At 35.5% G+C, this 15,362-nt stretch overlaps 2 protein-coding genes across 4 annotated transcripts; one reads left to right on the forward strand and one right to left on the reverse strand.

The window, feature by feature from the left end:
• Window positions 1-1,061: 1,061 nt before the first annotated feature.
• LOC132626091 (uncharacterized) lies at window positions 1,062-8,601 on the forward strand. Of its 2 annotated transcripts, XM_060340831.1 has the most exons (10): window positions 1,066-1,317; window positions 2,108-2,221; window positions 3,474-3,556; window positions 5,273-5,356; window positions 5,761-5,836; window positions 5,934-6,006; window positions 6,278-6,351; window positions 7,739-7,832; window positions 8,087-8,181; window positions 8,288-8,601. In XM_060340831.1, the coding sequence occupies exons 1-9, from the start codon at window positions 1,203-1,205 to the stop codon at window positions 8,148-8,150; spliced, it is 777 nt and encodes a 258-aa protein (XP_060196814.1). In that variant the 5' UTR covers window positions 1,066-1,202; the 3' UTR covers window positions 8,151-8,181; window positions 8,288-8,601. The 2 variants fall into 2 exon arrangements, with proteins under 2 accessions (XP_060196815.1, XP_060196814.1); XM_060340832.1 differs by lacking the exon at window positions 8,288-8,601 and having other exon boundaries at window positions 1,062-1,317; window positions 7,744-7,832.
• Window positions 8,602-9,896: 1,295 nt separating this feature from the next.
• LOC132626093 (uncharacterized) lies at window positions 9,897-14,268 on the reverse strand. 2 transcript variants are annotated; one of them, XM_060340833.1, is made up of 7 exons: window positions 14,058-14,268; window positions 13,902-13,940; window positions 13,036-13,173; window positions 11,417-11,503; window positions 10,568-10,615; window positions 10,413-10,489; window positions 9,897-10,316 (listed from the first exon to the last, which is right to left on the reverse strand). In XM_060340833.1, the coding sequence occupies exons 1-7, from the start codon at window positions 14,130-14,132 to the stop codon at window positions 10,166-10,168; spliced, it is 615 nt and encodes a 204-aa protein (XP_060196816.1). In that variant the 5' UTR covers window positions 14,133-14,268; the 3' UTR covers window positions 9,897-10,165. The 2 variants fall into 2 exon arrangements, with proteins under 2 accessions (XP_060196816.1, XP_060196817.1); XM_060340834.1 differs by having other exon boundaries at window positions 13,902-13,937; window positions 14,058-14,263.
• Window positions 14,269-15,362: the final 1,094 nt, after the last annotated feature.

Here is a 15,362-nt window from a genome sequence, read left to right on the forward strand (position 1 = left end):
TATTCTGTTGCTTTGTCTCACTGTTCAAGATCCTCGTCTTCACTAAGACTCACTTCAATCTACAAATTATAAAGAACAAAAGTTTATAGTAACTAGCTTCCAGAAAATTACATTAGAACATCATTCTTTTCATTTCTTTTTCCCTATGTTGTTTGGGAAACTCAAAGAGATCCCATGTCTGGGGATAAAGGTCGTAAAATATCCAAAGTGCAAGAAGCACACACCAAAAAAAATTTACACACATCATCAATATTATTTATTTCCTACGTATCAAGGAGGGCTATGGCAATTTGTTTTTCTATTTAGAAAAGACTAAAGTACGTAGAATTCCAGGCAACAAATGTATACACCAGATAAGATTGGTCTAAATAATGAAGGACATCTTTCTAGAAAACTATTCTCATACTGCCAGATATATTAATTTTCATCTTTTTTTTTTTCTTAATTTCTTTTATGAAAGTATCAAGACATAGCTAGCAAAATACCCGAAAATCATCTAACTCGCCAAAGAGGAACTTTTGTTTGTTGAAAGTAAAGATATGTGGTAAGGTGCACCTGAATTTATTGAATAAACTGCACGGTTTGTCCTTCAAATGGGCTGATCTTTAATTTTTGCCCTTTAAAATTGAGCTTATGCCTAGTGAAACATAATTTGAGGGAAGTTTGCCTTGAGGGACAAAAATTTAAGAGCAGTACAAAATAGGAGCAAAAGTGCAAATGACCCGAATTTATTTTCGTTAAAAAGCTAATCTTGATTAAGCTTAGGACTGAAAGTGCACCATTTTGATAAAGGAGGAGGACTATTAGGGGTCGTTTGGTATGTAGTCAAAATTATCCCGCGATTATAATCTCAAGACTAATTTATCCCATTTATTGAGATTATTTTATACCATCTAAAAGATAGTATAAAATAATTCCAGTATAAGTGGGATAAGAGGGATATCCCATCTCTTGGGATAGAATGCATTGTATACCTTGTTTGGTACAAATAAGATATAAATTTATTATTACTAAATATGATATAAAAAATTAGTAGCGAAATATTCCGGCTTATACCATGCAGCAAACGACTTAGTGCTCTGGGCGAAAGAATAAGAATTACTTTGAGTCTAAAGCAAAAAATAAGTGACAATTTTGGTCCTTTTTCATTTAGCAAAGATTGAACTTAATCCTTGTGGTTGTCGTCAGCAAAACAAAGAACAATGGAAGCCAGTACTCTTCTAAGAGCTTTGAATCCTTTCAAAATCAGGCCAATATTTTGTGGGTCATTCACAGTTCGATGCTCTTCCACTTTTTCCTCAACCAAGATTCACGCTGGTTCGTTTTAAAGTGTTCATTTTTCTTTCTTTTATGCTTTTAATTGCTAGTACACTTATAAAAATGTAATCTTGGCACACACCCACTAATTTTTAGCTTGAATTATATCCATATAGTTGAAAATTTTATAAAATGTATATATATTTAGACTAAGGGTGTGTTTGGTATGAAGGAAATTGTTCTCCATGGAAAATGTTTTTCTAAAAAATAAGTGAGTTTCTTGCTTATTTTCTTGTGTTCGGTAAATAAACAGAAAATATTATCGTAAATGCATTTGTATATGGAGGCTAGGTGTGCGGGGTGGTGGGACTTGGAGGTGGGGTGTGCTGGAGGGTGGATATTAGGCAATTAGCGTGGAATGTCATTTATGAAATTCGTTTAACCTACTTAGAGAAGTCATTTTCCTAATTTTTAAGGAACTTGTTTTCCTAGAAAAAATATTTTTCTAAATTTTTGATCAACCAAACATAAGAGAATTGGAAAACATTTTCCTCCATACCAAACACACCCTAAGTCTGCATCAATTGACAAGAGGGGGTTGCTCAGATGGTAAACACTCTCCAGCTCCAACCCGAAGGTTGTGGTTTCGACTCACCACGAGAGCAAAAAGGGGAGCTCCTGGGGGAGGGGTAAAAAAAAAAAAAATGAAAACGGGAAAAAAGAAAGTCTGCATCAATTGGCACGGAAAATAGTGAGTAGAGTAATATTCTGCAAATGGGTGGTAATAAATCTTGGATCCTATAGTGCAGTTATTAATAGTGTAATAAGGTTGAATTTCTTGATGGGGCAGGGAAAGAAATGGGGAGGAGAGCATATGATGGACTGTTGTTGGATGCAGCAAATACACTTTTGCAATTGACCAAGCCAGTTGAAGAGACTTATGCTACGATTGGCAAGAAATATGGTATGTTGGTTCCTCCCTTTTTGTAAAATTAATTCCACTCCTCAAGCATCAAAGGAAATTATTTTGTTTCCTTTCTCCAATCCACTCATTTGGTGTGAGCCAGAACTTGAGTTATTTTTTTGGTGTGTGTGTGACATGCGCTTAACTGGCCTATATTGTAGAGCTTCACCTTATTGATGATGGTAGATATAGCTTTCTCCATGAATCATCGCCGTTAACTGGCATAATGAGTTACACCTTCTGTTAGGATCGGGAACCCAGGTAATGCAGAATTTAGCTAAGCAGCATTGTAATGATAACCAAGTTTGCCCTTCTTGTTTGTGAACGTAGGCAAATTGACCGAACCACGTTAAATTCTTCGTCTCCTATCATCTTCTTATTGTCATTATAGCGATACTCTGTCTAACTCTGCAACGCCCGGACATCCAATCCTAATACCTTCTATCCCATTTTATATGAACTATTACAATTTGGAGAGTCAAATAGTTTTTTCCTTTGACTATGATTTTTTAAAAGTTTTCCTTAAAAAATTGTGATATTATATCATTTTATGTAAATTTTCTCCTAAATTGAGGAATTCAACTGAAGTTTTGGATGCTTTGGCTCTTGTATTCCTAATCCTTCATTCTTTTTTGGATGGGAGTATTACTTCTCTATATTGTTTTTACAAAGCTACGGTTGAGCTGTTGCGAATTGTGAGTTGTGACTTACTTCAGTTCAAATTCAGAAGCAGATGTGTTGCACCTTTTCTTGAGGCAATTTATTGCAAGAAATGCTTTTTTAAATTGCAATGCATGATGATACAACTACAAAAGGTGTAAGGAGATTTATTTTCTCAAATGAAAAGAAACGTTAGTAGTGCTTTGTTCTTGTTTATCTATTAGTAGGTTCTTCGCTGCTTCAGAAGCAGCAGACTTTAGTGACTGTGTCTACGTTTATATCAAATCAATAGTTTAGCAGAACATGGCCTTGTTATTTGCCAAGAATTAACTATAAGCTAACTGATCAAGTATGTACGACTAGCATTCCACTTGTATCTACATGAAGTCCTAAATTATGCAGCAGAAAACAACAGCAATGTGAACCAACTTTAGAATAGTTTCTCTGGAATGTTGAACTGAGCCTGAATGTGTTTCCTCAGACTTTTCTTCAAGCAAACATTTTCGTCCAGTGCAGAAAAGGTCAAGAGAACACATTAACATCTCTATGTTTCTTCAGAAAGATTGCTAAAAAATACTTTATCTAATTATAGGGCTGACAACTTCTCCAGCTGAAATAAAGCAAGGTTTCAAAAGAGCTTTCGCTGCTCCATGGCCAGAAAATCTTCGTTATCAGGTGTTACGCCAATGCAACTTCCTTGGAATTGATGCTCGTTTGTCACATGTGAAAAATCCGAGTCTCTTTTGACGGGGAAATTTCAACATGCCTGAAGTCTATTAAGTATTTGTTTATTTGAAAACTACAACTCTCATATTATATGTTCCTCTTCTTGGTCTTACCCCTCCTTAGCAAGCAATTTTTTTTTTTTTTGATGAAATAAGATGTTGTATTAGGAGGGCATCAAGTAGATGCAAGTTACATACACAAAAGAATCATGGTTAACTCCTGAGAACAAAAACTTCAATTCTAAATCAGGGAGTTAACCAGAAAGCAAAAATATGGTCTCTTAGCCATATTGATGGAGCTAATGAAGTCTAAAAGGGATAATATGTCATTTACAGGCGATAGATTGCTCCAACTGAAAAGATTAAAAAGACTGAAAGATTTTAAACTACTGCTGGAGTTGAGATACCATCAAAACATCTGCTATTCCTTTCCTTCCAAATACTCCAAAAGATACATGCAGGAATCATCTGCGAGGTCTTCTTGATGGAACTATCAACTTCTTTTAGGTTCCAACTTTCCACTGCTTCTTTGACAGTCTGAGGAATAGACCAGTTGATACCAGAGATTGAGATGAACATATTCCATAGAGTTGCTGCCTCTGGACAGTGTAGGAACAAATGATTCACTGTCTCCAAACTATTGTGACACATGTAGCATCTGTTAACTAGCTCAAACTTCCTCCTATTTAAGTTGTCCACTGTAAGGATAGCATTTCTGAGGGTAGTCCAGGTGAAACACTTAATCTTAGGAGGCAGTCTAGTCTTCCAATGTAATTTCCAGGGCCAGAGGTCTATCCTATCATTGGAAGAGCATAATTTGTTGTACCCTTCCTTCACTGTGTAGATACCTTTTTCAGACCTGCCCCATTTTATGCTATCTGGTAATTGTGGAGACATTGGGGCCCCTTCCAGAACTCTGAAAAGATTAGTGAGTTCATCAACCTCCCAATCCTGAATGTTCCTCCTAAAGTGAGGTGCCCATATTCCATCTTCTCTATTTTGAGCCATTGAAGAGTTTGGATCAGAAGCTATCCGGTAGGCAAGAGGATGTGAAATACTAAGTGGTTGATTGTTGAGCCACCTATCCTTCCATTTTAGCAAGCCATTTTAGCTTGTGAGACTTAGTTCTTCCACGTAGCTTTGTAGAAATAACTAGCCAAAGAGATTGTTAGTTAGGTAATAAAGTAATTTGACCTTTTCCCTGCCTTTGTTGTGCACAGAGCACCTTAAACACGATACAGCAAATAAAATATTATGCTAGTATGCTGAGTTAATTTTGGATACAAAGATGAATAAATTCTTGGAATTCTATTTACTTGTGGAAAGTTGTCCTTTTTAAATGTATTTTGTCAGTGTGTTCTGCATTTCTGTATGAATCTGCAGAGTTATTGAGTAACTTATGTGGTTTTTCTCTATGAAGCAAAAAAGTTGCAGGCCACCACCTCCATTTTCTCTTAGTCATTCTAAAAGTTTTAGCATAATGTTAATAGTACCAGTTTCAAACAAAAAAAAAAACAAAAAAAAAAAGGTTTTAGCATAATGTCCAGTCACTGAAGTATTAAAATGTCCTAAAATTGAAATTGTAGGTTAAAAGTTCATATTCATCGTAGAGTTTACTGTTCCTTTGGCGTTATCAATCAACTGAAGTACTATGTACATTTGGCAGGATGACGGCCGACCTTTCTGGAGGCTTGTTGTTGCGGAAGCAACTGGTTGTAGCGATGATACTTATTTTGAAGAAGTATACCAGGTCATTATGGTGCTTGTAGCTATTCAGATGAAGTCTAATAAACTGTTTGACCAAGCTCTAAAATCAGCTCATTTTGAAATGTGCTTTTTTCCAAAACGTATTTTTGGTGAGAAGTAGTTTGTATTTGGCTAATCAATGTGAAAAGCACTTTTGAGCAACAATCAGTGTTTCGCCAAACTTATAATAAGTGCTTCTAAGTGTACTTTCTCAAAACTGCTTCTCAAAAACAGTTTCTGCTTCTACTCAGAAGCACTTTTTCTTCTCCTAAAAGCTTTGGCCAAACACCTCAACTTTGAAGGAAAAAAAAAAAGCACTTTTGGACTTGGAGAAGCTTGGCCAAATAGGCATATAGATATTGGAAGTGATTAATGACTGCGTTTACCTGAAGTATTTGCTTTCATCAGTACTATGCAAGTGGAGAGGCATGGCATCTTCCAGGTGGAGCCTATGACACCATATCGATTCTGAAAAGTTCTGGAGGTTATCAAGTATCTGCATTACTTCACTTCTGATGTAAGATTTTTGTATTGAACTTTTCTTGCCATCCTTTTGTTCTGAAGTACTGAACCTTGAGCAGTCAAACTGGCCGTTGTATCCAACTTTGACACCCGGTTGAGGAAAATACTGAAAGATCTAAACGTCTTTGATCTGTAAGCGTCAATCCTTTCTGATATTTTTTCCCCTTGTTAAAGACAGTTTTGAGCTTAAACTACTTTATGTCAGTCATCAATTATGTTCCTTGGTCTTGAATGCTAGTACCTCATTACATATAGCAAACTAAATGGTCTTAAATTTGAGCTTTGAAACAGTGGAAATAGTTGTATGAATATAACCTCTTCACATTTACTGAGTATTCTCATCTGGTTGAAATATTGAAGATGCTTCATTTATCTGTTACTTTTTTGTGCTCTATATCCATAGATTTGATGCTGTCATCATATCATCAGAGGTTGGATCTGAAAAACCAGATATAAAGATATTCAGAGCTGCTTTAGGTATGTGGTTCAACTACTTGTATTTCTTTCATTAACACGATTGACAGAAGGTATCTCTACTTTAGCCTCTTTTTTCCTTTTCGTTTGATATTTTGATTTACTTCCTTAACAACTCTTCCTAGTTATGGTATGACCCTGAACTGTTATTAAAGACGAGATTAGGGGGTCTGGGAATCAAGAACTTGAGGTGTCACAATGAAAGTTTATTGTTGAAATGGCAATGGAGATTCAATAAGGAAGATAAAGCACTCTGGAGGAGAACCTTGGTTGAAAAACTCTCAATGGAGAATCAATGGTGCACCAAAGTAGCCACAACACCCCATGGCACTGGAGTTTGGAAGCATATTAGAGGGTGCTGGAACTACTTTGAGGCAGATATGGGCTTCATTATTGGTAATGGAAGGAAAATAAAGTTTTGGGAAGATGCATGGTTGGGCCACACTCCTCTTAAAGAGCAATTCTCGGATATTTATAGAATATCAACTCAGCACAATGTAGCTACTGCAGAATATTCAACAGAAGGTTGGAATCTCTTTCTTAGAAGGAATGTAAATGATTGGGAAATAGAATGAGTATGTCTTTTGCTTCAGCTGCTAAGCAACATAGAGTTGGACTGCAACAAAACAGATTCTATCAGTTGGAAGGGGCATCCCAAAGGTCTCTTTACTGTCAGAAGTTGTTACAGGAAGCTGGTGTCAAGTAACAACAAGGGCTTTTGGCCTTGGCAAGGCCCCTTTGAAGGTCTCTAGCTTCTCTTGGATTGTGGCTAGAGGGGCTTGTCTCACTCATTCCAACCTCCAAAAGAGGAAAATTCAGCTTTGCAGTAGGTGCCCCATGTGTGAAGAGCAATACGAAGAAGTAGGCCACCTCTTTTTGCACTGTAGAGTTACTACTCAGCTGTGGAGCATGCTTCTGTCAATCGTACGCATGTCCTGGTCCATGCCAAAATCCACGAGGGAGCTACTGCAATGTTGGAACAAAGAAGGAATGTGCAAGAAATCACAGAAGATTTGGAATACCATCCCCCAAGCTATATGGTGGACGGCTTGGCTTGAAAGAAATGACAGAATTTTAGAAGGCCATAGGAAAAATTTACAGAGTCTTAAACAAAGATGTTTTATTTTGCTAGATTTTTGGTGAAACCTGGTTATTGTACAGGATATGGATGCAATTTTAGATATAATTCGGGATCTGCACGATCTGTAGTTAGGTTTTATCACACTGGCTTAGTGCAAGCTTTTCGTATATGACAGTTTAAGGCCTGTTTATGAAATGAAATGCATTTGCTTGATCAAAAAAAAATTATAATATGAAATTAATACATTTGTCAAATAAACATGAAACTGGCTATAAGAAGTTGAACTTATCATGTTTTGCAATGTTGTAGATCAGATCTGTGTGGAAGCAACAAAAACTGTTCATGTCGGAGATGATGAAAAGGCTGATAAAGGAGGAGCAAACGCTGCTGGAATCGACTGCTGGTGAGTTTCTGAATGTCTTGCTATATTCAAATATTCACAATTTCCATAGCAAAATGTCAAGCACAACAAAGAGCTAGTGTTAATGCTGTAGTTCCTCCAGCAAAACCGTTCAGTTTTACATTTCAAAGCTGTTGAATATCAATTATCACTAGAAGAATTTATGGTAATTCTTTTGTTACTTTTACCAATCATACAAAGAGCATCGACGTGTCGTATGGTTAAGAAATTCTCCGTTCACAAAAACATTCTTTCAGGCTATGGGGTGTAGATGTGAAGTCATTTGCGGAGATACAGAACCGCATTCTAACAGCGCCATAGCTTTTTGGGTAGTTGCTCTTCCATTTGGATGGTAAGCAAAAGAACCTCCTTTCTTTTTCCAAGTCACTTCTTTGTAAAACGGTATCTCCTATTAGTAAATGTCACTAATAGCTCATTTATTGTTTCCATAACTGCAGATAGAACTTGACTACAACCAACTATTACTTTTAGAGGGAAGCTTCAAAATACTGTTGTTTTTGGTGATCACTACGTTATCGATTAATCGTCTATGCTTCACTTTTATAGTGTAAAGTTAGGTTGTAGGGGCTAACTTTTAATAAGCTTCATGCTTGGAGTTTCTGCACAGTTGTACTGTAATTAGACCATGATAATAAGAAAAACATCCATGAGCAATCAAAATCGTCTCTTCTGAATGAAGCAATCTGAAAACTCATACCAATGTTCATTCCTTTTGAATATCAAAGCTCTGTCAGAGCCTATTTTTGCTACAGTTCTCTCCCTTTACAGCTTAAGTAATTTGTTGCTTGCTGTGATTTGCAATACTTGTTGAAAATTTGAAATAAGTGTGTAAGCTAATTTAGAGAAGCTGAAATTTCTCATCTTCACTTTATGGCCTATCTATATTCTATACATCTTAAGACTCTTAGGGAACTTTGAGATCAAGATTAAATTTGATTTCTTCTAACATTTTAAAGCTAGTTTGGAACCATTGTATTTTAGTTTTGCCAGGTTAATGTTTAGTTCTCGTTTGGCTAAATTTGTTTGCTCTTCAGGATTCATTAAGAAGGAACAAATGTAGTGGTAATTTGATTTTTCGAGCCCACCCTATTAAATAGGAGATAAAATCAATTTTAATTCTTCACTTCTACAAAAACCTTACCAAATAAACAATTTCTCCTCTCTCAAGTATGCTAGTTTATACACTTCTTTCTCCTCTTTTCATGACTCTAGATGGTTCACCAAAATGATATTATAATCCCTTTGTCCATTTCATGTAACACTTTTTTCTTTTTTACTTCATGTCCGAAACTAGCATATTTTTTGGATTCCATGACTTGTTCATCTTTCTAGTCATAGAAATGTCATGATAGTTCAAGATCACAAGTTCAAAAGTTTACTTTTTTAAAAAAAAAAAAAAAAAAACCTTACACATTCAAACAAATTCACTTCAAATGAATGGAGAAAGTAGTTGATTTCAAAATCCTAATTTTAGTTGCTCCGTAGTTTCAAATATCATTACTTATTACAACTTTACCCGATATGAAATGTGACTCAACAGTCTTACAAATGTATCGATGTTGATCAACATTCTACTTAGTGACTTCACGCCTTTACTTTATAATGGTATATACTTAACTCATTAATTCAAAAAAATTCAAGTTACTTATTAATTTAATCCCATAGGTCTCATAGAGTCTCAACAAATTGCAGATGGTGCACTTGGCTGCTGTTTTTATCCAAGGAAAGCAAAGAGACTGCAGCATATAATACACAGAATCCAGAATAAAAGTTGAAAAACAGAAATTCTGCAACAAACCACTTTCTACATCCCTCAGTCCCCTAAAACAGGAACCATCTAAGCAACTAACGGGATACAACACAACAACAACATACCCAGGGTAATCCCACAAGTGGGGCCTGGAGAGGGTGGTGTGTACACAGACCTTACCCCTACGTTGTGAAGTAAGAGGTTGTCTCCGAAAGTCCCTCGGCTCAAGTAAAACAATTCAAAGCGGGTTTGAAAAAGAAATACAATAGTGAAGAAGCTAAAATAATGGAGAAAAGAACCGAAAACAGCAGATAATACGATAACTGAAGCGAAAGGAAACAATAGGTGACAATAAAAATAAGGTAATAGGAGAGTAATAATAATAATTGATAAGGAAAACTAGACAACGCTCGACTACCTACTAACCTTCTAGCCTAATCATCGACCTCCATGCCCTCCCTAATGGGAAAGGAAAGAAAAGAAAAACAGACCAGACTCCTAAAAAATGGATCAATAATCAACCAAAGGATGCCAGATTATCGTCGTTCTCTAATCAATGTACAACTCAAACAGCAGCAGAGCCAAAGAGACTCCAGTCATGCACTTTGAAACTAGACACTGCAAGTTTAAAAACCTCAGCCATGGGCATAACTCCAGAATGTGCAGCAGGTACAGCCACGCCTGCCCCGACTGCAGTAGCACTCTCACTCAAGGGGCTACAATCACAAAGGTAAACAAAGAAAATGTTAAACAGTTGAATGTATAGCTGTAAGAATAGCAGGTGTAAACCATGAGTTATTGTCCCAACATACTTAATTACTAGAGGCTCATATGCAGTTATCAGAACATCTGTCCCAACTTCCTTAAGGCGAATGTTTGCCAGGTAAACCTGAATGGGATATCTACGATTAGATCTCATCTTGACGGGAAGGGGGTAAGGTGGTCGAAAGGGAATTTACAAACTTACCTTAACTAAATTCTGTGCTTCCCTCCCTTGTCTTCCCTTAGAAACTGCCTACGAATTGAATAAGGTTGACCGGGATTAGCTTAACAACATGAAATGATAAATTTTATCAACTAATACAAGCAATTTATGAAATTTTATAACACTAGCTGGCTAGCATGTTGATGACTCTCATCCTAGATGAAAATTTCTAACAATCTTCACATCTACTTTCGTTTCTCCAGAAAACCATTTCATGCGAATGAAGAAGAAAAATACTTTAGCTTTACTTGTATGTACTTGTTGAAAGTTGAAAAAAAGAAAGAAAGGGAAGTATGTGGCTAGAAACTAAATCCTCTTCCGGAACATGCATTTCTGAACATCTGCCATATAACATGATAGAGGAGCATCATTCCCAAAAACTTCATGTGAGGTCACCTAATGAACCTATTACATGTAAAAAATAAATAAAAGATGGCCAAAATGGGGAGCTGATAAAGGGACCAGGCTCATCTACCAGTTGTATTCAAAGCATATTCAAGTCATGAGTCATAATTTTCAGAAACTTATACACATGGATCTACCAACTTTGTCAAGAAAACTATTTCATACAGGAGCACAAACTACGGAATTTAAAGAGAATGGAGGTCCTTAGGGAGGCTAAATAGTCATTAAGCAAACATGAATCTACCGCCTAATGGTATATAACTTCCCAAATTCCGATGAGAGATTAAAAGAGATTTTGTTCCATGTCATACACATGACGATCCATACAAATAAGATACCAATTGAAAGTTGAGATCATACATAAATGCCGAACACTTGTAAAATAACACTAACATACCATTTTAACTAAAAAAAACACTAACATACCATTTGACCAACAACAGTGGTGATGACAACAGGCGTGTTTCTATAGCACAATCCAGGGGCCTCAAATACTGCTGACTGCTCGTTGATCTGTAGATATAAACCGAAAAGATCAACAAGATAATATCTGAGATGCTTGCTATGTAACCGAATAACTTATAAATGATTTGGGCTTAACCAATTATTGAACTGCAAGCGCTTCAGAGAAAATGCAAAGTTCAATATCTCACATTTCATGTAAAAACTTCTCATTTAATGATTGTAAATACAAGAGCAATTAGTTGGCAAGGTACTACTGGATACAACAACAACAACAACAACAGCCCAGTGAAATCCCACATCTTGGGGTCTGGGGAGGGTATAATGTACGCAGACCTTACTCCTACCAAGGTAGGATGGCTGTTTCCGAGAGACCCTCGGCTCAATAGAAGCATAAAAAGGGGGTCAGATAAGGTTAAAAGATTTAAAACGATATTGCAATGAAATAATGCAAGCGACACAGTAAAACAGGATAATCAAGGAATTCAAAGCGATATGGAAATGCAAATCACGAAAGCGGCACAGATAAAATAGAGTAATCAAAGTACAGAAAGTAGCAAATAATAACATAAATCAAAGCACAAGAAATTATAATGCGCTAATGCGCCTACTAATAAGGAAAGATAACGAGACTTATATACTAGCCTTCTACCCTAATGTGGGTCCTCCACACCTTCCTATCTAATAAGGCAAGGTACTACTGGATCTTGAAGAAAAACTCCTCCGAGAGTACTTAATTACATTAACCCAAGAAAAGGGGATAATACCGGAATAGTGACATTAAACATCTTAAAATCATGAAGTTCTTTTGAAAAAGCTGGAAATGAAAATAGAGAACTAAACAGAGATATAAGGAGGAAATCCATTAATTTAGTTACCAGCAGTACAAAACTGACTAGCAACATTGTATAGATAATTCAGTTTAAAATCACTAATTAGCTTAAGCTCTAGGAAAGATGCATTATTCATATGAGAAAGATGGTGATAGAGATATATAGACCAGCCCTCACAGGTTCAAATTATTCTTTCTTTCAATGTAAGTTGAGACTGTGATCAGTGTTTCATTTTAATCGGCCCTACTTACCGTTTTTTAAAAAAGAATCATTTCACTCTGCCCTCTATGGATCAGTGTTTCAAAACAGACTACCAATGCCTGAGTTGGAATCTGAAGGGACAAGAGTCACAACATGCTAGTTTTTAATACCAAACAACTGATAAAAATTATGTTCCACCTAACTCGTTCAGTTTTGCAGTCCCTCCTTGTTGCATTAAAACTACTTTACTTTTTTGATAAAACCCTTGTTCCATACTGTTTGTTCAATCAATCAATCGACCGTGCTACAATCAAAATTAATTTGATTGGCTATAAAAATTCTTTGTGCCCATTATGCTCGATGTGAACTTATCTGAGCAATCCAAAGAAACAAGAACAATTCAAAGAATGATAGTTGTCGGTGTGCGGTCGTGTCCCAACAATTAGTTCATTCGTATATGCATATATATTCAGCACCTCCAAAAGCAGAATAAAGAGAACAAACATTAAGTTATCCCCAAAGAATTTATCAGAAAAAGAAAGAGCTTACTGTAGTTCCTTCAGCATCTTGTTCATTGGCAAGGTCTTGAAGAAACCAGGTGGCACTTCCACTGTCTGCTACATCCACCTTCAGATCCAGAAGCTCAATTATCAAACTTTCGTCGCGAGCGGGGTCCACAAACACCTCCTACAATTCAAACAATCAAAGTACAACAAATTTGAACAGAAGATTAGAAAGCAAAAAAAAAAAAAAAAAAACAATAAAACACTATCCAAAAATTATTTTAAAAATCCATTATTTCTTCCAAGATTAAACTTTTATAAACAAAGGCAACAAACCCCGTACTCCCTCCGTCCCAAATTCGCTTCCCGAGATTCAAACTTGTGAATTTTGAATGTTTTTCAACATATTGACATGAGAAGAATTGCAACTAAAACTACTTTTCATATAGTTTTGAATATCTAAATTCTAATTTTAAAATATGAGTTTGATCTAATCCAATTTAGCTTCAAATATCAGTCAGACTACAACAACAACAACAACAACAACATACCCAGTGTAATCCCACAAGTGGGGTCTGCGGAGAGTAAGATGTACGCAGACCTTACCTCAACCTTTATGATGTAGAGAGGCTGTTTCCGATAGCCTCGGCTCAAAAGAAACGAAGTCAATGTAGGATTGCAAGGGAAATAAGACAGCAAGATACCAAACAAATGGGAAAACGCAACACTTATTTTGGCACGGAGGGAGTATAATTTAAACAAATTTGAACAAAACATAAAAAGGAACACAAGAAAAAAATCCAGAAATTTCATCCAAGATTAAACTTTTACAAGTAAAATTCCAAATGGGGTGTCTCTAATTCGACCAAAAAAGTAAAAAAAAAATAAAAATAAAAAAATAAAGCAACAAACCTGATGATCAGGAACTTGACGCACATTACTAACATCCTGCTAAAACAAATGAAATTCAAGAACACCCTTAATACTTTCACTTCATTGGCAATTACAAAATCATATAAAAAATTATCAATAACTAAAGAAAATTAGTAGTAAGAAAAAAGAAGAAACCTGGAAACGTCTAGGGAAAATAGTGGAAATAGCACCACCAAAGAGAGGATAATTAGTGCAAGAATCTTCAGTCATGTTGACAAAATAAATCCTAGAATAAGTACAAGAATGTTTTTTTCACACGACTATGTACTAGGAAAATAATGTCAGTAAGAAAAAACTGCAGAAGTCTAGAATATATAAAACAGTACAATGTTAGTAGCGGTGCTTGATTTGTAAGCAAGTTCAATTTTTGTAGTTAATAAAGTCCAAAAGCTGTGGGTAAAAAAATAAAAATAAAAATTGCAATTGAATATCAGAAACCAGGTTTCGATCCTGGGACCTGTGAGTTTAAATTTTAGAATATTGATATCAGATGTTTAGTAACTAGATTCAAAATTATAGTTATACATATTTAATGAATTTATTAATATAAAATATAAAGTTATTTGGTTCGATCGAACTCGTATGTCAGCTACTAGCTGGGCCCAATGTGTGGCTGGTCTGGTCTTCAAATAATGTCCTCATTTTTCTTTTATTGCTAAATGGGCTTCATTCATTTATTATGCAAGGTAAACGGCATATTTGTTCTTAGGGGTCGTTTGATTTAACGTATAAGCTGGGTTATCCCAGCACTAATTTTTATATCATATTTGGTATAAGGTATAAATTAGTGTTGGGATAAATTTATGCCTTGTACCAAACATGGTATAAAAATTAGTGCTGCGATAACCCAGCTTGTACCTTCTTAACCCACTTATACTGGGATTATTTTATACCATCTTTTAGATGGTATAAAATAATCCCAATAGATGAGATAAATTAGTCCCGGGATTATAATCCCGGGACTAATGAGTCCTTAAACCAAATGACCCCTTAATATATTATAAAGTTCATGTCTTCGTGCTTTTCATGCACGAAGTTTAATGAGGTACTATGTGTGAAAAACTAAAAATCGCGACAATTCAATAGAGTAAATAGACTGAATAAGTTTAAATGAAGTACCAATATACAATCATGAGAATGCGATAGAGTCTAGTAAGTTATCCAACAAGATAGCTACATTGAATATAGTATGATTATATTGATTTGTCATGACTTGCATGTCACATTTATTGCATTACTTTTACTATCTTTGCCGTTAGATTTAAAGTATTTTAGTCTGATTTTTTTTTCCATTAAACTTATAAATGTCATTTCTTATCAATTATCAAAATCGAGGACGATCTTTAAACATCAGCACGAAAATAATCTATTTGTGCAAATCACCCTTTTACATTTGCCATTTAGTTTTTTTTTTCTTTCAGATAATCATCAACAACGGGA

This window comes from Lycium barbarum, chromosome 2 (genome assembly GCF_019175385.1).
Source record: "Lycium barbarum isolate Lr01 chromosome 2, ASM1917538v2, whole genome shotgun sequence".
In the NCBI taxonomy this organism is placed as follows: domain Eukaryota; kingdom Viridiplantae; phylum Streptophyta; class Magnoliopsida; order Solanales; family Solanaceae; genus Lycium; species Lycium barbarum.

Coding starts and splice junctions, on each gene's coding strand:
- LOC132626091 (XM_060340831.1), top strand. CDS start 1,203: ATGGAAGCCAGTACTCTTCTAAGAGCTTTGAATCCTTTCAAAATCAGG. Junction 5,837..5,933: donor GATTCTGAAAAGTTCTGGAG/GTTATCAAGTAT, acceptor AACCTTGAGCAG/TCAAACTGGCCGTTGTATCC. Junction 7,833..8,086: donor GCTGCTGGAATCGACTGCTG/GTGAGTTTCTGA, acceptor ACATTCTTTCAG/GCTATGGGGTGTAGATGTGA.
- LOC132626093 (XM_060340833.1), bottom strand. CDS start 14,132: ATGACTGAAGATTCTTGCACTAATTATCCTCTCTTTGGTGGTGCTATT. Junction 13,174..13,901: donor GTCAAGTTCCTGATCATCAG/GTTTGTTGCTTT, acceptor TTTGAATTGTAG/GAGGTGTTTGTGGACCCCGC. Junction 10,317..10,412: donor TATGAGCCTCTAGTAATTAA/GTATGTTGGGAC, acceptor TTGTGATTGTAG/CCCCTTGAGTGAGAGTGCTA.